This window comes from Clupea harengus, chromosome 16, assembly GCF_900700415.2.
Source record: "Clupea harengus chromosome 16, Ch_v2.0.2, whole genome shotgun sequence".
Taxonomy (NCBI): domain Eukaryota; kingdom Metazoa; phylum Chordata; class Actinopteri; order Clupeiformes; family Clupeidae; genus Clupea; species Clupea harengus.
The window spans coordinates 630,588-654,682 of NC_045167.1; the positions used below are offsets into that span (position 1 = coordinate 630,588).

General features: G+C 40.3%; 1 protein-coding gene across 1 annotated transcript; it reads right to left on the minus strand.

Moving 5' to 3' along the window:
* Positions 1-1,654: 1,654 nt before the first annotated feature.
* On the minus strand, positions 1,655-23,796 carry LOC105889638 (sodium- and chloride-dependent betaine transporter-like). The gene is made up of 16 exons (XM_031582387.2): positions 23,720-23,796; positions 22,917-23,207; positions 22,586-22,720; positions 22,344-22,484; positions 21,734-21,773; positions 21,572-21,610; positions 20,931-21,057; positions 16,669-16,803; positions 15,554-15,657; positions 15,091-15,215; positions 13,653-13,765; positions 11,997-12,140; positions 8,769-8,871; positions 7,133-7,233; positions 6,563-6,697; positions 1,655-5,092 (listed from the first exon to the last, which is right to left on the minus strand). Exons 2-16 carry the CDS (start codon positions 23,161-23,163, stop codon positions 4,940-4,942), a joined length of 1,842 nt encoding a protein of 613 aa, XP_031438247.1. The 5' UTR covers positions 23,164-23,207; positions 23,720-23,796; the 3' UTR covers positions 1,655-4,939.
* Between the last annotated feature and the right edge of the window lie 299 nt (positions 23,797-24,095).

Sequence of the window (24,095 nt, forward strand, 5' to 3'; positions counted from 1 at the left end):
CCATGTTGTGTTCTGACACTGGGTATTATTAACAGATTCCTCTCCAGCAACCTGAGAGGGCTAGCAGGTGTGTACGCCTCAAACATGTCTGAGGTATTTAGGGCCTGCTCCATTTACCGAATGTATCTGTTAACAAGTAGCAATGCTTTAAAATAGCAAGAGCTTTGAAAAGACTATTGCAATAATGAAGCCCGCTGAAGGTAAAAGCTAAGTTATGTTTTGACATATGGTCTTTGTTAGGCTATGTGCTTTCACATGGTTGTAAAAATGGAGGCCACAATCAATTAACACACCATGCCATTTGTTTTAGGTCTTTTAGTGTCAGGGTTAAAAGATGGGTCCTTAGAGGTGCAGTTATCAGCATGTGAAGACAAGACCAGTGGACCAGGAAAGTCACGGCAAACTCAACCCCGATGATCTGAAACAGCACACATTGACTGTCACCAAAGGGCAGATGGCAGTCCTTTAGAGGCAGGGGTAGTTTTAAAGAGGGCACAGGTGATTGCAGGACTCCAAAGTGTCTCAAACCACTGAGAGGTCCGTCTGGCTACACTTGGTGCCCCAAATTCACTCACCTGCCCGGTTCTGCTGGAGTTCTGGATGCATCTACTGCACCACCGTGCCAGTAGTAGTCGTAGAGTCGAGAGATTCACTTACTGACTCACTCTCTGTCTGTCTGTCTGTCTGTGTATATAATATATATTTATTTATTTTACTCACTCTTTGTCTGTCTGTCTGTGTATATAATATATATTTATTTATTTTTCTATTGAGAAAATGTAGAAGCCCAGGCGGCTTATCTGGCTAAACCTTCCGCTTAACCCTCTGACTAAAAACATTGATGCACAAGACGCATATATGTAGAAGATGAAAGGTTCTGGGGGTGTCCTTTTTATGACTCTATGACAAAAACTTGCAGAGCTTTAAAAGGCATATTGACAACAAGAACAAAAAACGAAATATCAGAATTTGCGATATCACTCTTCAACACTGGCAACTGAAGCTCCCGATCCAGAAACATGTACAGTTGTAAAAACTGCTGTACTAAATCAATGTATGTTTGCTTATTTAGCAACACACTGTTATGCATCTACTTGGGTTCGTTTTAACTGGGGATGAGAGACCACAACAACGCAGTCTTACGTGGTTTCCCTTTTTTTAATCAGCTGTGGCAACCACTGCATTACAGCGTGTTCTTCTGAGGCGATAGGAACAGCTTTGTGTGCCTGAACCTAAGCCACTAGGCTACAGCCTCAATCTGCTCAACTTTACAGCAGGCTCTCGTAGGCCTGAGGCCATTCACTTTACAGCACGCTCTCCTAGGGCTGAGACCATTAACTTTACAGCAGGCTCTCCTAGGGCTGAGACGATTACTGCATTACCCCAATACCATGGTCATGTGATGCCTACCGCGGGCTGACCATCACCACCGCACATGCCTGTGAAAGTTACATGAGTGCATATGGTGTGTGAAATGAAATATAAACATCATTTAAATAATTGTTTAGTTATTATCATTGACTGTTCGCCATCCTTTGTTCAAGAATTTCTGGAGAAACAAAACTCACTTCAGCTTCACACGTGAGTGGGAGGGACAGTCCATTAAACATATGGGGTACTTCGATTGAATATAAAAACACACAATACACAGACATGAAAAACGTAAACAGCTGGAGTTTAATTGCAACTGTGAATAGCGAACACACTTTTCTTTTGTGGTAGGCTAATGCCCACAGCGTTAATGCTGGCCGGTTGATGATATTCAATTCAACACCGTCCACATATGTAGTTCCAAATACAAATATTATGTCACCAATTTGGGCATATTTTGGCTTTGTATTACATCGACTTTCAATAAAAAAATGTTGTAGAAACATTGACACACTGAAGCAGTCACTCACCAAAAGAGAGTCTAGAATTCACTGTAGCTTGCCTGCGATCAGGTTACTTTACACTATCTTGGTTACCACAGCAACGTTGTCACTGGCTGTTGTTTAAGAATGTATAGTATGTTCCTTGTGCCATTCCTGTTGCGTTGCATATGAAAATAAACACAAGTTCTCCCAAATCACTTTCCTCCTCTCCTCTTCCTTAGCTCCACCATTAGCTATTTAACATTGTCAGAAAACACTAGCATAGGCCTATAGTCCCTCACCATAGACAGCACAAGACCTTGTCAATTTTCCCATTTGTCAAATTAAAGTTAAAGCAGAGAGGATTGAAGAAGCGCATTTGTGTTAGTTTGTGGAGAAATGCAACGTTCCATTTTCTTAACTACAGATTTTCAGTCCACTTTAGAGTGCTGGTATGAATTTTTTATTTTTTTAGTATGGCCCCTCATAGATGATTTCATGCATACATTATCTCAGGCATACTTGAGTTGAGGATCTATAAAGTATAAACAATTTCAGAACATAGGTTAGATTCTTGCTACTGATAAGAAATATTTTGATTACATAATGAAAACAGCAATTTGATATAGGTTGTGAGAGGAAAATAATTGTTATACAATTGTTAAACATATTGTGACACATTTAGGATCACAATTATAATTGGTATAGACACTCTTAACGTGAACATTTGAAAGAAAAAATGTAAATATCCTGAGAGTTTTGAAGTTAAATACATCCTCAAATCAATCAAGAAGCATCTTCTAATATATCGAGTATGTACATATACATATATATAGTTGTTGGAGACACTGTAGTATATAGTGGTGCAGCTTAGCTTGATAGTTCACAAGAATTGTGCACTTTGTGATAAAAGCGTGAAATTTGGTACACATATAGCCAAAGACAGTCCAAAAAGAATTAGATATCGGGCCATCATGAATTTTCAATATGGCGGCCTTGGTAGCCACTTTTCAAGATGGCCGCCAATTGACAACAACTTTAAGTTGAATTTTCTGACATATGTTAATTAATATGTAAGATTGTTGATCTAGTCCGTTATTTTTGCCATATATTGGGAGTTACTACATGTATAACACAAATAAGTCATTCAAATTTTAAGATGGTTGTTATTTTTCAAAACGGCAGCTGTGACTGGTTTAAAGTTTGTAATTGCAACAAAGTTGCATAGATATATGATATAGAGGATCATAACATCAAATCACACTTTTTTCATGTGGCTGAATTCAGATGGTAACTCTCACATTAAGCCTACTAGAAAGTTTCCTTCTGGTTTATAAGGCAATATAGGCGAAATTAGGTCTATATGTGAAAATATTATCTATTAAAAATATAAGGTCTATCATGGAAAAGTCAGCAATCGCCCTCACAGTAACAGAGCCTCACAGTAAGGCAGATTTTTTTGCACTTGCACTTCTTAACACAGCCCTTCTTACATTTGCAGGAGAAAAGTTCATAGCTGGACTGCCCTGCATCTGGTAGGCATGTCCAGAAGGGTTCATAATGACCCTCAGATGTCTTTGACCAGCCCCATCTACAGGGTGAAGGGTAGCTCTGGTGTAGATACCAGCATAACAGGCATAACAGGCGCTTAACAGGCTCCTTTAGGGCAGCCTTTGTCGGGGGGATTGACTGCACATTGTGCCGTTTCGCAGATGGATGTGCTGGTTCAGTCATAGAGCAGGATGATATTTTTTTCTATTGTGGCCATTATCTCCTGTGGAATGTCATGTGGGGCTGAACATATCTCTAACAGGGCATTTGTAAGCTCTGTAAGACAGCCCACATGCAGTCTTTTTCCCATGCCCAGCAAAGCTTGATACTGTGTCACAGCCAGTCAATGCATGAAACACAGGAAGGGCAAGAAGAAACACAAGTTCTGCAAGTCTGCTTAGGGCTGGGAAGGTTTGGTCATGCTTTTGTCACCAAAGAATTGGATCGTTATCTCTGGGACAAGATAACCAACTACTCTTCCTTATTCTTTAATTATAAAGAATTCTCAGGGACAAGTAATCAATCAATCAATAAACAGTGTGCAGTTTGTGCAGAACTGGATCCTTATCTCAGGGAAACAGTTTTTCCTCAGCAAAGCTTGATACTGTGTCACAGCCAGTCAATGCATGAAACACAGGAAGAGCACATGGCTTCACAGGTCCAAGTCAAACCTGAGATTTCATGGGCTGCTAAGTATCGAAAACTTTTTCCAGTACCAAATGCCAACCAAAGCCCATCCGCTGGCTTTAGACCTTGAGCTGCTGCCACCGCCAAAACCACAACATCGGTATTAACAGTTTGGATCATAATTCTCTGGTGACCATGTTGTACTGCATGAGCCACATGTAATAACATACGGGTATCAGCTTCCTCGTGTGTGAATGGAGAAATCGAGGACAGATCAGCTATGGGTGGTTTGCTGAGGACTGCTACATCATCTGTGACAACAAGCTCTTTATCCTCCAGCACAACATCAAGCCATCTGAGCAGAGCATCTGAGAGGAAGGTGAACAACTCAGTCTTATTGCTGTCTACTCTAAGAACATTTTCAGAAAGTTTCTGATTAGACAGTGAAATGACTCAGGGGCCACACCCCTTCGATAGGGAGGGGGAGACAGCTGTCCACAGTTTCGAAGTTGGCATTAGCACGTTTCCATGTAATAGACGGTCAATGGAACTTAATAAAAAGGGTCTCCCTTAATCTTAAGATTTACCTTCTTGATCTGTTAATCTATTTTTATCCTAAAAAAAAAAAAACATATACATATTAGTACATATAACTCTACCCTTTGGCTATATGTGTATCAAATTTCACGCTTTTATCACAAAATGCACAATTGTTCAGGTTATCTGCCCCACTAATATAGTTGTTAGAGAGACTGTTAATGTAAACATTTAAAACAAAAGGTTCAATAGTTCAAAGACATAAACTTTAAACTTTAACTGAGATTCTGTACTAGCATTACAAAAAGATCAAGGTTTGCTCAGCTGGACACCAGTTGGGCATGAGTGTATGGTTGGGCATGAGTGTATGGTCAGACACTGTTGGTGAAAAGGACTTTATCCTCTTCAGCACAGGATCTGGTGGTTTGAAGTCTCTGCCCGTCGATGATGACATACCCGCAGAGTGTAAGCCGAGCTTTGTGTGGTCTCACCTGACGCAACTCACTGGATGGACTTAACATGTTCTCCGAGTTCTGGAACATAAAATAAAAAGAGATATATATATATGAGGTACACATGCTGCAGATTCAGTTAAACACAGATGGGTACTGTTTATAGAAAAAGTGTACACTCCTTGATTAAACTGGCAGTGTTTATAGAAAAAGTGTACACTCCTTGATTAAACTGGCAGTGTTTATAGAAAAAGTGTACACTCCTTGATTAAACTGGCAGTGTTTATAGAAAAAGTGTACACTCCTTGATTAAACTGGCAGTGTTTTTAGAAAAAGTGTACACTCCTTGATTCAACTGGCAGTGTTTATAGAAAAAGTGTACACTCCTTGATTAAACTGGCAGTGTTTATAGAAAAAGTGTACACTCCTTGATTAAACTGGCAGTGTTTTTGTATGGTGGCCTGTGAACTGCCAATCACAAGGAAAAATCACAAAACACAACGACAAATAGGGAATCCCAAGGTAAGCTGATAAACAATCACAAGGTAAACTATTAGACAATCACAAGGTAAACTGATAGACAATCGCAAGGTAAGCTGATAGACAATCGCATGGTAAGCTGATAGACAATCGCATGGTAAACTGATAGACAATCGCATGGTAAGCTGATAGACAATCGCATGGTAAACTGATAGACAATCGCATGGTAAACTGATAGACAGATGTGCCAATAGTGTTGCATTTTGCGTTGCCTACTGTGCCAGAAGCCACTGCTGCCAGGTCCGGTGGAGATCTGTCTTTTTGTAAGAAAGTCCATTGGAACTTGGAAAAGTAGTCTATTGTTTGAGTGACTGCCTACAGAGTGCACTTCATGGCCACCGTATTTTTGTTATGTACAAAATTTAAACCAAGAAAAATTTGGTCGGAATTTGAATTCCAATCTTTCAAACCGTTTTGGGAAAAAGTAATAGTTTAGTTGGATGTATAAGTGTAGACATCCTTTTATAATTGGGGATGTGTGCTGAATCACACAATCAAACTCATGTTTAGTTTCTTTAGGATTTCCCTAACATCTTCTTGGCTGCACCCTAACTGTCAGAGCTGTGGCACACAAAGAGCTTTGAAAGCATGAAAGGAATCAAACAGTTGAATGGCATCAATCAGAAAAGGGGTACATATTTTCAATGCATTAGATGTAGGATGGAAGACAGTAAATCAACAAGAAAAATCAACAAGTAAACAAGTGCAGTAAATATGGTACTGGTTGCTCTGTGTGACACACCCATCTCTCATATTCATATACCACGGTGCTAACAAGAACCCCTTTAACAACGACTCCCAACTAAAAAATGTCCACGAGCTGCTGAATAGTCACGCACAACAGTTGAGAGGAATTATGAGTGAGTGGACATATTGGAGACAGGTACAAAAGGTACACGCTCCACACATACACACACAGACACACACACACACACAGACACACACACAGACACACACACACACACACACACACTACTAACACACACACACACACACACACACACTCACCTTAAGAAGAGCCACGAGGATGAACACGGGGATGCACATCAAGGGAGTGAGCATGAGAACAAAGCCCAAGCCAGTGCCCCATGGCAAAGACGGGTCAAAGGGGGAATACACATTCAAGAACAGGAGGACCTAAACGGACAAAGAGGAATAGGGTACCAGATGTGGCAAAGATATGCATTATCATAAAAGAGTTGCATTATCATTAAAGATATGCATTATCATAAAAGATTTGCATTATCATTAAAGAGTTGCATTATCATTAAAGATATGCATTATCATAAAAGATTTGCATTATCATTAAAGAGTTGCATTATCATTAAAGATATGCATTATCATTAAAGAGTTGCATTATCATTAAAGAGTTGCATTATCATTAAAGATATGCATTATCATTAAAGAGTTGCATTATCATTAAAGAGTTGCATTATCATTAAAGATTTGCATTATCATTAAAGAGTTGCATTATCATTAAAGAGTTGCATTATCATTAAACTGCTGTATACACATCAACAGTACATTTTAAAATGTGAAAAATAGGGAGAAAAATAAAGAGGAGTCACTTGCCCCACAGATCAGTGGAGAGATGAACAGCCAACAGTACTTCAGCACAGGGAATGGTGGACACCCAATCATGTCTTCGATGTTGTCATAGAAACGATCTGCACCTACAAAGCAATGCTTAGCATTCATTTATTCTATCTCACTGAGAGGTAAAAGCTGATATTATTTGACTGGTATTTAAACTTAAAATAATTTACAGCGAAAACTTGTTACAGCCTAACCGTATGCATACATACATACCTTCAAACCCACCCTTCAAATTATTACAACATAACATAATGATGGTCATATAACATTCAAATTGAGCTTGCAACTTATGGCAGCTTTGATGACAGGATTAAACCTGGCCAGGGTTTTCTAAAGGAAATGAAGTCACATTACTAATGTGGTATTATTACTGGTGATATTAAGGGGTTGGATTAAATATATCTCTATAATTATAATTATAATTTTTTATTTTTTTGCACTATATCTTTGTTATGTTTCTTTGATGTCTATTTTTATGTGCATGTCATTTCTTTGTGCATATTATGTATTTGCTGTAAAGCACTTTGAGCTGCATTCTTTTGCATGAAAGGTGCTATATAAATAAAGTTTTATTATTATTATTATTATTATTATTAACTGAATGAAGGCCAAATCAAAGGCAACATCATTAAAAAAGCATTTTTTGCAAATTGGCTTCGTACTTGAGCAGCTTGAGCATAATAATTTGTGGGTTCAATTATGGTCTAAAAATGTCTTAGAATTAAGAATTAATAAATGCAACAGTTGGTTGATGTTTTTAGTTGTTGCGTCAAGGCTATTCCATGCAATAAATTGACAAGAAACTGAAATGATCTGAAATGATGTGCTGTATCACGCAGTTTCCAGTAACTTTTGATGTGTTGGCCTTATGAAAGTGGTTTACATTTACATTTAGTCATTTAGCAGACGCTTTTATCCAAAGCGACTTACATATGTGCGACTTACAATGTATACACATTTTACATTTACACTGATGGCACACTGCACATCGGGAGCAATTAGGGGTTCAGTGTCTTGCTCAAGGACGCTTCGACAGGGAATCGAACTAGCAACCTTCTGATTACTAAACGACTTCTCTACCCCCTGTACCACTGTCGCCCCCGGGGCCAACCTCATGACCAAAATGGACCAAAATCATGGGGCTGTCATAGTGAGTTTAATCAGAAAGTTTTCAGCAGTTTTCATTCAGTTTTGAATCCTCACTGAATTTTGGCACAGATGATCTTTACACAAAGCATCACCCCAAGCGCCACCATATTGGACTCATTTTTCACAGGACAGAAATGTTGTCCAATCCTCAAAAGGTATCAGATGGATGTTTACATTTTCTGTATCTTTTTTCTGGATTTTCTGGATGCAGTATCTCTGCTAATCTTTCTTCAATTGTCACAAAACTTGCTGTGAGTACTTCCAAGCACAGCCTTGACATGATGATGACATCACGTTGCCATGGCATCAATGCCTTTTCCTAGATTGCTTGGCCCCCTCATCGCTACTCGCTATATATTTGTTTTCATCAGATTGCAGTTTATGGCATGTGGACATCACAATATGAATCATGTTTGTCTTCATTTCAAACTGTGTAGTGCAGTGAGAGCAACAGCTAATTCACCATAGATCCATGCGATGACAACGCTCTCAAGGCAGGCAATGAAGAGGAGACTGCACTTGCTGAAAGCGTAAAGGTCAACTGTATGCAAAAGATAGATACCTCCCTGAATGAGGAAAAGAAACACCATCATAATAAAGCGTTATACAGAGACAAACTGAACAAATAAAACATTCAACATGTTATCAACAGATTTCATTTAGAAACACTATCTACAGTTGCACTTAATTATTCATCCCCTAAACCTTCAAGACATTAATCAAAATGTATTACATTTAATTTTCAATTTCATTTATTTATATAGTGCCATTAACAATTGACATTGTCTCAAGGTGCTCTACAGCCCAAAGCCTGAATCCCCTAAAGCAAGCATGTAGGCAACAGTGGCAAGGGAAAAACTCCCTTTTAACAAGAAACACTCTTGAGTAGAACCCAGCTGAAAGAGAAGCGACCCATCTGGCTGAGGTCAGCCCCGTAGAGAGACAGACATTAGTAGCTGCATATATGTATGGTGTATGGTGGGCTTAAATATCAGTTTTCACCATACATATATGCAGCTACTTACCGGAGTTCGGTTGAAGTGAGTGACGTGACTACGAGACTCTGTCAAAGCCGACAACTGTTTAGCTACATATGGAAACTGATATTTAATGACGAACCGAAAGTGACTTGTCCCCTCATGTTATTAAATTGTATTGTTTAGCTGCTAGCTAGTCTACTAGATACTGATCTAAGATTCTAGAGCTCCGCTGACTGCCTCAGAAGATTCCTGCGCTAGCAAGAAGCTCACTCACTTCAACCAAACTCCGGTAAGTAGCTGCATTTATGTATGGTGAAAACTGATACTTAAGCCCACCATACACCATACATATATGCAGCTACTTACCGGAGTTTGAAGTTTTCTGCCTCTGCGCTCGCAGTTGTTGAATTTCCTCTCGCGGCTGCTAAAATTGAGTGCGCAGAAGAAATTCACGCTTGCGAAAACCTGAAATTCACTCGAATAGACGTTTCCTCGCATGTGTGAGTTTTGGCACTAAACTGACGCCATAGAACCGGTTGGGAATGGGAGAGGCCCCTGAGATTACGAACATGGAATAGGGTAAGGGAGTAAAATAGAATACAAATCCTGGTCACCTTAGGCATCCCCACAGGCGTCCTCACTTAAGAAAAGGATAATGTATAGTCCACTGGTCAGTATCGGGAAATACACCCCAACAGGACGAACAGGACTGCACTCAGAATATACAACTCCATGTCCGGTCTCATAGCAATCACATCAACACACTGCCATACCCAATATAGTAGGATACAAGCTGCACAGAATGAAATATGTAGGCCCTTCTAATCTTTGGTCCTTCCTAAATAGGTACACTAAAAAGAATGATTGTGTCACAGGTAAACAGGTTATGCTTGTAGGCCCTAAACAATTGAGAATGACATTATCTAGCCATCTACCCAAACTCAATGGTATCTCATTAACATCCAACGCTAGTACCAAAAATCTCGGTGTAACCAAGACCTCTTACTTGACTTAAACATAAAACAGATCTCAAAGATATCATTTTTTTTCATCTACACAATATTGCCAAAATCAGAAGAGCCCTATCTCTCCAAAATGCAGAAAAAGGAATCCACGCTTTTATTACTAGTCATCACTAGACTACTGCAATGATCTCCTGTCCGGATGCAGCAACAACTCCATAAAGAGCCTTACATTTATACAGAACGCTGCTTCCCGCACACTTTACTAGAACAAAAAAAAATATGAACACATTTCACCTGTACTTGCCTCTCTGCACTGGCCCCCTGTCAAAAGTACAATTGATTTCAAATGACTCCTTCTAACACGCAAGGCCCTAAACAGCTCAGCTCCAAATGACTTAAAGGAATTAGTTGTCCCATAGTTCCCAACAAGAGTTGTTCCCAGAGTGCAGGTCTCCTTGTAATTCCAAGAATATCAAAAAGCACAATAGGAGGAAGGACCTTCTTCCATGGAGCAAATGGAGACTAAAGACATTCCTCTGTAGTGCATCTACAATACGCCACCTTATCCACTATCAATTTTGTAAGCATCATGTATATACCATGTTTGTTTGTATGTATTGTGTACATTTACCACATGTATGCTAGCATGCTCATCCTGACACGTATGTGAATTCATCAGACATCACTCAGTAATCTCCAATTCTGCGCTTTGCCTCATTTGCTAGTAGTGTTGGCATGTGCCTGGTGTCCACTTTTCTGCCCCCTCTCCACCTTTTCCGCACAATCATCAGCAGAGACAGGGCCCACATCCACCCCTGTGATGGTCACAATACTGCTCTCACGTTCAGTCACTGAGCTCTCTTCAAGACTACAACACTGACACCCAGGTGGTGTGTGGTGCAGGGTGGCCGATGGCTTGAATGACCCGGGGTCTGCAAATATCAGTTATTCTGGGCAACTCTGTTATCCCTACGGTCTTTCAGGGAGATGATCGATCCCTTGAATAGAAATGTTCACAAATGTAAAAACAGGTACACAATCTTCACCAGTCTAGAAAAATGAAACACCATGACGGAATGGTTAGTTGTTGTTTTTATTTGTGTTTGTATTGTGAATTTGCAGCCACATGAAACCGCTTGGTAGTGTGAAGTAACACCAATATCATTTCAGATTTTAAGCCTGATCAAATTATTGTATTTTAATGCAGTGGGCATATTCTTTGATGTTCGTCATGCCCAAGGCTTTGTCTGGCTTTTCTGTTGACCTAATTAGGAAGTCCTTGTAACCTAGTTACAGTAAATAGTATGTGAGAAAAGATAAGAGTGAGTGGCACGTGTCTAGGAATCTTTGAAAGGTGTGTGTTTTAATCCTATAATGGTAAAAATGATTAAGGAGAGTCCTCTGGACCCCATTTTTTATGTGTTCTTCTGGTCACTGTCAGCACAACTTTTGTGGCACTCATGTTACTAGCCCCCCCAAAGGTGACTCATGTTACTGCCCCCCCAAAGGTGACTCATGTTACTGCCCCCCCAAAGGTGATTTGAGATTTCCATCAGGGCAACAGATGTGTTCTCCCATGCTCCCAACAGCCTTGGAGGATTATGGGTATCCTAATATATCCTTGTGTAACAGGATAACGCTGGAATTTGTCACTGTTTCTAGATGGCCGTTCCCCTTCTGACGCTATTTTATCAATATGGTGGTCCAATTGTCTCTCTCTCTCTCTCTCTCTCTCTCTCTCTCTACCTGTGTGATGAAGGGCAGGCCCAGGAGGAAACACACAGTGGCAATGACCAGCACCAAGATCTCCTGTCTTCCCTTCTTCTTACTCCTCAGCTCGACAGGGAACAGGTCAGATATGGCTGTAGCCAGGCTTTCGACACACACAAACTGGTGGTAAAACATACAAATTGGTTAAAGGGCAGACATACAAACAATTGTAGACACTCTCACAAGCACAGATGGTGGCTTATTTCCTCAAAGGGGAAATATCTGGGAATAGTTGGAGGCAGGGCCATGCGTCCCTGATCATGGGTATCTGTGCTGGTGATAATCAGTAGAGGCGTCTAATATATGACTTCCATGTCTTCCACATAATTGACTTCACAGCAGTTAAAACACAGGAGGAACTAAACAATTTACACAATAAAAACATTTAGACTGCCTGTTCAATGACATTAGCACTACTGCTAATATTTGTGGGTAATGTTTGTTTCATTTGAAAAGTCTCACAACAATCTTTTTTGTTTCCAAAAGAATAGCATCCACTTTGGTGTTCTTGGTACCTGGACAATAGGTCATAAATGTTAACCTAATGAAGAACATTGCTTAGCTGGCTTGTCTGCAGCGGAGTCATTTGGCCTCTCAAGGCTTTGGTGGTCTGTTAGGGTCACGAATGGATGCACTGCCCCCTCCAGCCAATACCTTGGTTCTACAAGAATGCCATCAACTCACGCTTCCCTGTGTGTCAGTTTTACTCTGCCGTAGACAGCTTGTTGAAAAAGTAGGCAGATGTGAAGAGCTTCAAAGGATTTCTATGTCATTGAGAAAGCACTGCCCCTATCCCTACCTCTAATGTCTACACTTCTATGACAAAAGTTGAGAGTTGGGTCCGGCTGTCTAACGATACCTGCTGCACAGAACAGACTCTTTAGGTTCTCAAAGACTGTCTGCAGGGCATCATCATTCATATGCAGAATTGGGCATTATGCATTCATTTTTGTGATTGCTAATGTCTAAATTCTTGACTATGTTTTGTAAGACACCTTTGATTCTTTTTTTTGACGGACGTCGGGATTGGCTAATCACTGGTCATTCATATGAACCCTCTCAGGGAAAAAGAGATTAATGTGTGGCATGATTAAGTACCTGTACCGCCCCCTAGTGGTGAGAAAAGCAGCTTTCTGCTTGCCACCTTTCTCAACATTCTCTCAAGATGTTATGCATTTCTCATATGTAGCTTTGTGAAAATCAAAGCAGTATGAATCTGTTTCTTTTTTCCAGTTTTACATCTAGAAAAATTAAAGATGTGCTATTAATCCTTCATTGCTGAAAAAGGAATAAGTTATAGTTTTAATTCTGCATCTGATCAGATCTGAACATCTGAATTGATGTATCTGCCTATACAATGTTATAATAACTGCCAGTAAAAGATTGTTTAGTGCATTGCCATGCTCATCCATTGTGGTCTCTGTGGAGAATTGGCAGGATCATTGATATCCTTACCTGACAGATAATACTATCTTCTTTTCCTTGTCCTGAATATCAACAATGCATAGTACTTCCTGCATATTAATCTACTTACATGTTCAACATGTTCATAAGTTCTTGATTTTCTCAATCATTATTTATACAGGCATAACAGAAACACATAGTCTTCTGGAAAGAGAGGGGGTGATCTACCTGGACGTTCAGACCGAGGAGAAGGACCATGAGGAAGAAGAGCACACACCAGAACTGAGCGCCTGGGAGCAGAGCCAGCGCTCTGGGGAAAGCAATGAAGGCAAGTCCAGGACCTAACGGGGAAACCCAGTAACAATCTGTGTACAGTATTCACCACAACAAGACAGTACAGGACATCATAAATAAACATTTGATGAGTTTTCACTGTGTGCAAAAAAATAGCCTAATACTCTATACTCTGAACTCTTCCAGCTTTCTATCATTCGATTTCATTCTGTGTAGAGGTGCTACATGCAAAATTATAGTTTAAAACATAGTCAAAACCAAGATTATAGTTTAAAACGATATGCCTATACTGTATGCCTATTTGCCTAAGTTTATAGAACATATAAAGATCAATCGATATTGATGGAGAAACTAATCATCTAAATATCATTCAAGCATATAAATGTTTTCATTCTACATGTAGCCTTTAGCCTCCACCACCTAGCCTGCATTTGGTTCCTTCTGCAATGGAGAGGAGCAAGGGGTGGACTAACCTAGTGATACACTGCCCCCAATGGAGAGGGGCGAGGGGTGGACTAACCTAGTGATACACTGCCCCCAATGGAGAGGGGCGAGGGGTGGACTAACCTAGTGATACACTGCCCCCAATGGAGAGGGGCGAGGGGTGGACTAACCTAGTGATACACTACCCCCAATGGAGAGGGGCGAGGGGTGGACTAACCTAGTGATACACTACCCCCAATCTGCTTGAAAGAATGTTTTTGCCTTGCCAGAGCTTCATATAGCACCTTTAAATGGTCATGCTTCAAAGGGCCACAGATGTGTATATAACAACGTGCAAAACTGTTTAATTCCATACAATAGTTCTCTTATGAATCTCTTATAAATCATGTGCTTGTAAATGCAGCTACAAAATTGTGTTAAAACACAATCAAGCTGTTAGGATCTCTACAATTGCACTTTATTTACCTAAGCTATCGTGTGTACATCCCAGCAATGGATGTACACTGAGCAGTCAACATGACAAAGGATGGCAAGCCATCAAATGAAAAGTGCAATGACCAAAAGAATATTTCTATGATTATATTTCCAAGAGATACCTTTAAAGATTGCTAGAGGTTATTAAGGTTGGGGGCTGAATAATGTACATTCAAATCACTTAAAGTTCATATGTTTCATTAAAGTGTACTTAAATACCTGGATGTTTGAGGGCTAAGGGGGATGAATCATTTTGATTGCAACTGAAAATGTTACTGAAAGGCTTCTTCACACCTTGTCAGTCTACAATGAGTGGCAAGAAGCCTGTCTGAATACACAATTTATACAAATGGTTGTATAGTTCTATAGACTATAATCTCCTCTGCCAGACCCCTCGGCTAAATCATCACAACAGATATATAGTGATAGAGTGCTTAAAAATGAAAGTAAATACCAATCTGCACAACATCTTCCACTGGCATTCCGAGCACGTGAGCCATGAAACCCAGCACAGAGAAGACGACAAACCCAGCAAAAATACTTGTGCAGGTGTTGAGTATGCAGAGGCCAATACAGTCACTGTGAAATAAAGTATGATGTCACAAATGGGGGCATAGCAATGTCATCCTCTCAGTTGAATGTCATCCTAATACATTTACATTACATTTAGTCATTTAGCAGACGCTTTTATCCAAAGCGACTTACATATGTGCGACTTACAATGTATACACATTTTACACTGATGGCACACTGCACATCAGGAGCATCAGTGCCTTGCTCAAGGACACTTCGACAGGGAATCGAACTATCAACCTTCTGATTACTAAACGACTTATTTACCTCCTGTACCACTGTCGCCCCGACAAAAAAGGCTAATACAAGAAACACACGGAGAACATTATTAGTGTTCTACTGACTTGTAGCAGTTGTTGTTGTATTTATTGTAGCTTCCAAGAGCAGTGGGGACACCCTGGCAAACAGTAAGAGAAAACAACACATGCGTCCCTGCGTCAACCCAAACCTAAAGAGACAAAAGGAGAGCATTAGACAGGTAGAAAAGTGACGATGACATCTTGCTTTTTATATGGTATTTTTTTAAAGGCAATTTCGGTATTCTCCCCTTTGATACGACACATTGGGACTGAATGTTGTGACTCCTCCCTCAAGCTTTCCTCCTAACAGGATCAAGTATATAGCCAGCTAACACCTGGGTTTCCTCACGCTTTCCTCCTAACAGGATCAAGTATATAGCCAGCTAACACCTGGGTTTCCTCACGCTTTCCTCCTAACAGGATCAGGTATATAGCCAGCTAACACCTGGGTTTCCTCACGCTTTCCTCCTAACAGGATCAGGTATATAGCCAGCTAACACCTGGGTTTCAATCCAACCCGTTCACATATTTTATGTGCATTCATGAAAATTTGACCAAAGAAAAGTTATGTGTGCATGTTTCTATCAGCTGTGTTATGCAAATTAAAATGGACATTTTCTTAATCCCTAGAGGAGTTTTGAACAGCTGTGGGTTCAAAACCCTCAAGGTTGTCTAGGGCAACTTTAACTGCAATAATAATATAAACTAAAACAAACACAAAACTGTCCTGTTTCCATGAACCTAAGTTGTATTATATGCTATTATAGAGTGTTTCCATTCAGGATTTCTTATTTGAATGCTCAATGCTCACGTGATGAGTAAAGTGAAATAAATTATCCCTTGACTTGGCGTTTAGTTTTGCCCATAGAAACACGCATCATAAAGGCTATAAGCCTCCTGAGGGGATGAACTGTCCACAAACTACAAAGCCTATTTTCCTTAGATAAAACTTTAAGATATTGTTTTACCCATGGCCGAAATATTTCCAATTGCCAATCGAAAGTATACTGAAATATTGCCAAATATTATATTCAGTAATATACTGCAAGTGCTAAACCCTGAGAGCCGAGACTGGATGCTATATTATTAGCTAGGACTGTGAGATTAACCAGATATTCCTGTCAAACACCATTCAGTCTTTCATTATCTTCAGGGCTTACCCGAATGTCAGCAATTCTGTGTAAGTTTGGGTAAAGATAATACTTTATTCCATCCATAGCACCTGGCAAAGTCACGCCACGAATTAGGAGGATGAACAACATGAGGTGAGGGAAAGTTGCTGTGAAGTACACAACCTGAAACACACAAAACACCATTAATTTAACCTGATTCTCGACACACACACACACACACACACTCACACACACACACACACACACACACACATACAGACAAGTGTAGGCTGTGTGGTTTAGACAAGCAGTCCTGCACCGGACTTGAACTCGCAACCTCTGACATAGGAGGCGGGCGTCCTAGCAAAGGAGCTAAAACACATGGGTGCTAGCGGCTGCCAACAGCTATGAACGGCAGCTTTGCTTTTTGTTTAGTGTCTGCAATCTGAAATGATGTCGTTTAGGAGACTTTGGCTGAGCAGTCGGGAGAGATAAAGAAGGGTCAGTCACCTCATTGGTATTCTAAGACCCCATGCAGACGGACTCTAGTTTGCCTGAACCCGGGTTCATTTTTCACACCTATTTCACACCTACCCACTTTTACCCACTTCGATTGACAGGACTAAAGCTAACGTAACACTCATCTGTTTTGAAACTTCCGTCTATAATAAAAAATCTTTTCACGTCAGATTTGCTCATATAGGCTATTGCTGACACTTTTAAAAACTGTTTTTTGAAAAATGGTCTGATGCAAATAGATTAAACATTAAAAAAGGGCATTCAAAGGGCGTCATAACCACTGTCTGAACTTGCCCAGTTTGTACATGATGTCATGTGATATATAGTCTCGTGACAAGTGAATAGAATTGTGTGAGTTAATGTGCTTTGTAACAATGATGACTATATTTCACTCCAGCATCTTTCTGTTGAGCAGGTTAGGTGGACTTTAGTTGTCCTCTTCGCTATTGAGAAGCACTGCAGTAAACCAGTGCTTACTCCATATCAGGAAGAACATAATCAACACGCCATTGTGTTTAAACTACCTAGCCGAGGCAGATCACTGACAATCCCAAATGAACTCTAGGAGAACTACTTCCCTGTACTAATCTCTGCTGCCCCAATAGAATCATTACCCATATTTAGTCACATACAAATGGTGTCTTTACCTTTCAGACAGGAAAACTATTGAAAATCACACTGATAGAGGTATCAGACAGGGAAATTAGATAAAGATGAAAACTACATCTGTACCAACCCTACCAGTACAAACCTAATGTTGGGTCTTATGAATATAAGGTCTTGTAATTTCAAGGATATTGTTGCCCACACGCTTCTCACCCATCACCCATCACACCACACTGAACTACATCACCCATCACCCATCACCCCACACTGCACTACATCACCCATCACCCATCACCCATCACCCCACACTGAACTACATCACCCATCACCCATCACCCATCACCCCACACTGCACTACACACCCATCACCCATCACCCCACACTGCACTACATCACCCATCACCCATCACCCCACACTGAACTACATCACCCATCACCCATCACCCATCACACCACACTGAACTACATCACCCATCACCCATCACCCCACACTGCACTACATCACCCATCACCCATCACCCCACACTGCACTACATCACCCATCACCCCACACTGCACTACATCACCCATCACCCATCACACCACACTGCACTACATCACCCATCACCCATCACACCACACTGAACTACATCACCCATCACCCATCACCCATCACCCATCACCCATCACACATCACCCATCACACATCACCCATCACCCATCACCCATCACACATCACACATCTCTTTGCACTACTTTCCTCGTGAACATCAACACTGACACAACCAATTTTTGCACACTGTAATAATATCGGTATAATATCTGTATACACCCCACTCCCTGTGAACATGTTCTCCCTATGTGTATTGTTTTTCTACTGTGATTCTACTGTGATTTGTGTATGTTTGTTTGTGAGTTAAGTTAAGTGTATAAGCTACTGGATGACCTAAATTTCCTTCGGGATTAATAAAGTATCCATCTATCTATCTATCTATCTATCTATCTATCTATCTATCTATCTATCTCCCATCACACTGTCATTCATTCATTCTACCCCACTCAAGACACATCCACACACTGTTCTAGCCTATTTACCCGTAATGTAAATAATTCCCACCAGACATAGTTTTCTGCTCTTGCTCTATTTACCTTTGTAATAGTAACCTTTACGAGCTCACTATATACCCACTAAGCTGTTCTGCAATACTTGAATACTCTCTCCCCATCTTACTGTAACCACTACCACATTTCTACCACATGTTTTGCTTATCCTGATACGTGTAAGAATGAATCTGCCATGCTTCAGATTCTCTCCCCTTCCTGTCCCCTCCCCCTGCTACGTCTCTATCTCTCTACCCAATGCAGATGGCCCGCCCCGCCCCCCTCTCTCTAAGATTCAATTAAATTCAATTTTATTTATATAGCGCCATAACAATACAATTGTCTCTACAATTCTGATTCTGATATTTGGTAGAGCCTCCCTGAATTCTGGCTGCAGATATTTTGGATCATGACTCGTTACAACATGTCTCCAGTTGAGTCAGGTTTGATGGCTGCCGAGCGTGGACAGCCCGCTCCATTATCTTACTAAATGTCTGACTGTGGAGATAGACATCCTTTCTCTTCCTCTCAGGTTAGAATAGCCCAAATAAACACCTTCCAAGTTTGTTGGGAATGTAAAATCAGTTTATCATGCTGTAGGCCAATATGTCCAGTCAGCACTTTCTAGGCCAGTCATGGGTCCCGATTTCTTGCCGAGCGTGGACAGCCCGCTCCATTATCTCACTACATGTCTGACTGTGGAGATAGACACCTCAAACCTTTTTGATAACTTTTAACATCCCTCTCCTAATTCATAGTGACGAATCATCTTAGTTTTAAGGTCATTAGAGAGTTATTTTGAGGTTTCCATGTTGCTACTCTCCAACAGGGAATGAAGGAAAATCACCCCCAGCAATTAGCTATGTTAAATTAGCTTTGTCATGATTTGTTGCAGCTTTATTTGCAGTTTAAGGTTCAATCAGATCAGGTTCAAAGAATTTTGTGTTTCAATCAATCAGCATTAAGTGACTACAGGTATTCAAATTTAAAAGGGTGCCCACATTTTTCCACAGCCTATTTTTCACATTCGATTTCATTTCATACACAACTCAATACTGCTACATTAAGAATTTTTGTCTGAAAAACATCCCATCATCCAGCTTTCTCTAAAAAATGAATGACACATTGCTATGATGATGAGTGGGCTTTGACTGTGTTTGAAGTATGGAAAGGGAATATTGGAGTTACCAATGACCAGCTGTGTGGAGGAGTTCAGATGTGCTAAGACCAGCCTTGAGATGACTTTGTCACGGTCTGAGGATCCAGTAGTCAAGAACACTGCTTGGTAAACACAGGGAGGAAGTGGAATCCAAGAGAAGTGGTTCAACATGCACAAGGTGCATTACAGCATAGGGATATCATTGGGCAGGTACAGAGTGGAAGGGCAGGGTTTGGGCTAGGTGACAGTTCTGAAAGCATGGGGTAAAGCTACATTGCCGGAGAGGAGGCACATGGTAACTAGCTTTGTTCATGGCAAGAAGAGGAAACTACACAAGCAGCAGCGGCTTTCTCAAGGGAAGCAAGGGCAATGAATGCACTGGAATGGTGTTGAGATGAGGAAGATCACCTGGATGCAAAATTGTTGACTTTTTATGAAATGAATTAAATTCACTTATGATGTTCTCCCAACTCCAGAGAACCTCAGTTAGTGGGTGGGTGAACACAAAAGCTGCAAGTTGTGTTTGGGTGTGGGTTCATTAAAACATATTTAACATATATACATATTAGCATACAGTATATAAAACTAGCCCGTCCCAGGGTCGCTGTGGGGATATGTCTCATCTGCCTTTTATAATTCGATGGAGAATGAATGGAGAAGTAGTCTGCACAACATCACAAGAAAGCCTGTTGCAGTCTGTTGTAACACTAAGGTTGGGGAGAGGTTTCCCAACAGTAGGACAGTTAACCACCGCACAAGTCTAAAACAATATTGGAGTGGCTCAAAAACAGTAAAGTGATTTGAAATTTATAATGAAGCTGAAATTATGGTTTAGAAAATAGAATGCTGCCATTGATGACTTATTAGTAGTGCATCAGTGAGTATATAAGTGCAATTGATTGGAACAAAACTGTGCATGAATTTGATATTAAGTTTACATGCTCACCTTGCCCATGGATTTAATCCCCTTCCAGATGCAGAAATAGCAGACGACCCAGACAAGCAAGAGACAGAGAGCCAGGTCACCGTTAACAGGACCTAGACCCTCGTCATTTTCCCGTAACAATCGAAATCTGAGTGTTGCAAAAAAAACATTATTATTATACTTAGATGATACTCAGACTCAGATAACCTGTTTAGGGCAATGTTTCCAAGTTTGTGGTACAACATGTAAGCATGCATGACACAATTAATGAACTACAAACACTGCCATGTTCCCCTGAATTCACGAATTCAGCACCTGCCAAACCACAACACTACGTATGATATTGCTATCACAATTCATTCTACCAGGGAAAAGGATTGTCTCCCTTATAATAATGGTGCACATTGCATCAGTATAGATATAGTCCTATGGAAAATTATAATTATAAATTCAATAACTTGTAATGTACGGAATGTACCTTTGTAAATATATACTTCGACATTACCGGTAAAGATCAAACATATTTCTTTCCACATGTTTTGGAATGATAGTAAAAATAATAACAACGCTGGATATATGATAGAAGCTAGATCTATAATACAATAATAACCCCCCTCCACTGGTTTAACAGCATTTAAATTGAAATTAGAAATTTAACATACCGCCAGAATTCTTCTTCAGGACGTGATATGTTGTTATAGCTTTAAAGAAGACAAACTTGTGAAACAGAAGTTTATCAAAATGTTTAACAGTCTTTTGTGACATTAAAACATTTAATATTCTGTGAGCCGCAGACAGCTGGAAATGTGATTTAAAAACTCTACCTATCAATTCCTGTGTCCATGGTGGTGTTCTGACAGTTCACTGGTAATATAAAAGAAAAAAAGAACAAGATAGCACTGCTGCGCTACGATATTTCAACATATCTTATTACGTTTTTTATTAACTTCACTTTGCTAAATTGGCTCTTGTTTATATTAAACTGAAACAAACTATCGAAACTATTGTAGCCATTTTACCATCCCATCTTAACACACAACACAATGTAGCTATTTAACCATCCCATCTTAACACACAACACAATGTAGCCATTTTTTTCCGTATGAGGATTAACACATAAATAAATAAATCATGCAGGTTTGACAAAATCCTGTCAGGCAGCTCCAACTAAAACATGTACTGTGCTAATTGAACTCAAACATGTACTGTGCTAATTGAACAGCATGAAACATGTACTGTGCTAATTGAACTCAAACATGTACTGTGCTAATTGAACAGCATGTGACATGTACTGTGCTAATTGAACTCAAACATGTACTGTGCTAATTGAACTCAAACATGTACTGTGCTAATTGAACAGCATGTGACATTTGATGTTGTGCTCAGAGCAAGTGCTTCTGTTTGAAATGTTGAATTGATAATGTGGCACCATACTTGTATTCCAGGAGTTGTCACAGGTAGCCCAGGGGAGAGGGCTCTTGAAGGAGTTGAATAGGTACATGACAGCCCATGCTAGCATCACAATGTAGTAAACATTGAGGTAGGACACAATCACCTGAGATGCAATCCCTATCCCTACATTAAACATAAAGAAATGAGAATAAACAAAGGAAACACACACACACACACAGATATACAACGAAGCCAGAAAACAACCTGACAAAATAATCGCCCACCTTCAAACATAGGGCAAATTTTGCGCCAGGCAGTGACTCCCCCCTCACTGGTATACTGCCCTAAGGCTGTCTCCAGGAAAAAGATAGGCATTCCACAAAATAAAAGGGTGGCAAAGTATGGTATGAAGAAAGCTCCTAAGGGGTTGAATGAGAGACAGAACATTTGAGAGATAGATATACTGTATATGTCTGTAATGATTGGACTGTGTAAAGCTACTTGTAGGTTATTCTTTATGTTACGGACATGAGACATAGTCTCAGTAATGGTAAGACTGAATATCTAAACTGATTGTTTTTGTTTTAGCTGCTGTCTGTTGTGATATCTTCTTACCTCCGCCATTCTCGTAACAGAGGTATGGGAAGATCCATACATTTTCCAACCCATTTATCACTCCAGCCATAGAAAAAAGAAACTCAGACTTGTTAGCCCACTTGTCCCTGGGCTGCTGCTGCCCGCTGGGGCTTCTGTCCGGGCTGTCCGGGTCCATCCTCTCCGGAGACGAGCCTCCTGCGTGCAAGTTCTCCGTAGGCTCCTCCTCCCTCTCTTCCTGTTGAACGCCTTGTGCATCGTAGATCATGATGTTTGTGTCTCAAACTTTACACTGATGACTTCCAAAGAATTCTACAATATGTGAATAAGGCATGGACAAAATCAGTCGTGTTAGCTGGTTTTAAGTTCCAGAACAGAACTATATGCACAGCGTATGTTTGCCCGTCAGCATCTTGTTTCAATAAGCCCCCTTAAGGCAAACACATTCCATATAAACGTGGGGGGATAGTAAGCTAACGGAACGTGCATGCATGCATGCATCGTTGTAAGAACGCGGCAATCAGTAAACACAAAACCTCAGGTTTAGCATATTGTGTCACTTGTCTGATGTAACTTCAAATCTCAAACCCAAAAGTAAAGACCAACGATTCTATCTTCGATCTTTTACCAGCAGTTTCTGTAATATATGGCACCTATCATTCGTCAAAACTACAGCAAAGCTAGTTTTGTAAAAGTTCAAAAGTTATTTAAATCGGGTTGGCCATTCGTTCTGATGCTGTGTTTCACCATAGAGCACGCGCAGGACAAGTGGCTTATTTTCCTATGCCAGTGTAACGCAACGTTTTCGGATAGAAACGACCTACCTTCCAAATTGGTGCCCGCTTTCTCCAACAAGATCTCCTTGCCGACTGATTGTGAAACCCGAGTCAAGGGTGTGCGTGAAGCAGGGGCGGCGCCAGGGGGGGGGCTAGGGGGTGCTATAGCTCCCCCTGGATTAGCCATAGCACCCCCATAGCACCCCCAAGAAAATAATGGTTTATTTATTATTGTTATTAATTTAATTCTGCGTTCTTATTTTAATTTATTGTGTGATAATAATATTTCAATCACAAAAGAAAATAATAACAGATTGAAATGAACAGATTGTTCACGTAGCACGACAGAGACACGTCGCATGCGTGAACGTTGACGTTTCCTGACGATTGAAGGAGAAAGAGAGCTAGTGCACTGTCAAAGTCA

What these genes read in the sequence shown, in the direction of transcription:
- LOC105889638 (XM_031582387.2), bottom strand. Translation starts at nt 23,163, where the DNA reads ATGATCTACGATGCACAAGGCGTTCAACAGGAAGAGAGGGAGGAGGAG. An exon ending in TGACAACTCCTGGAATACAA is followed by an intron (nt 21,774 to 22,343) that starts GTATGGTGCCAC and finishes TTATATTACCAG; the next exon opens with TGAACTGTCAGAACACCACC. An exon ending in ATGGACACAGGAATTGATAG is followed by an intron (nt 21,611 to 21,733) that starts GTAGAGTTTTTA and finishes TCTTCTTTAAAG; the next exon opens with CTATAACAACATATCACGTC.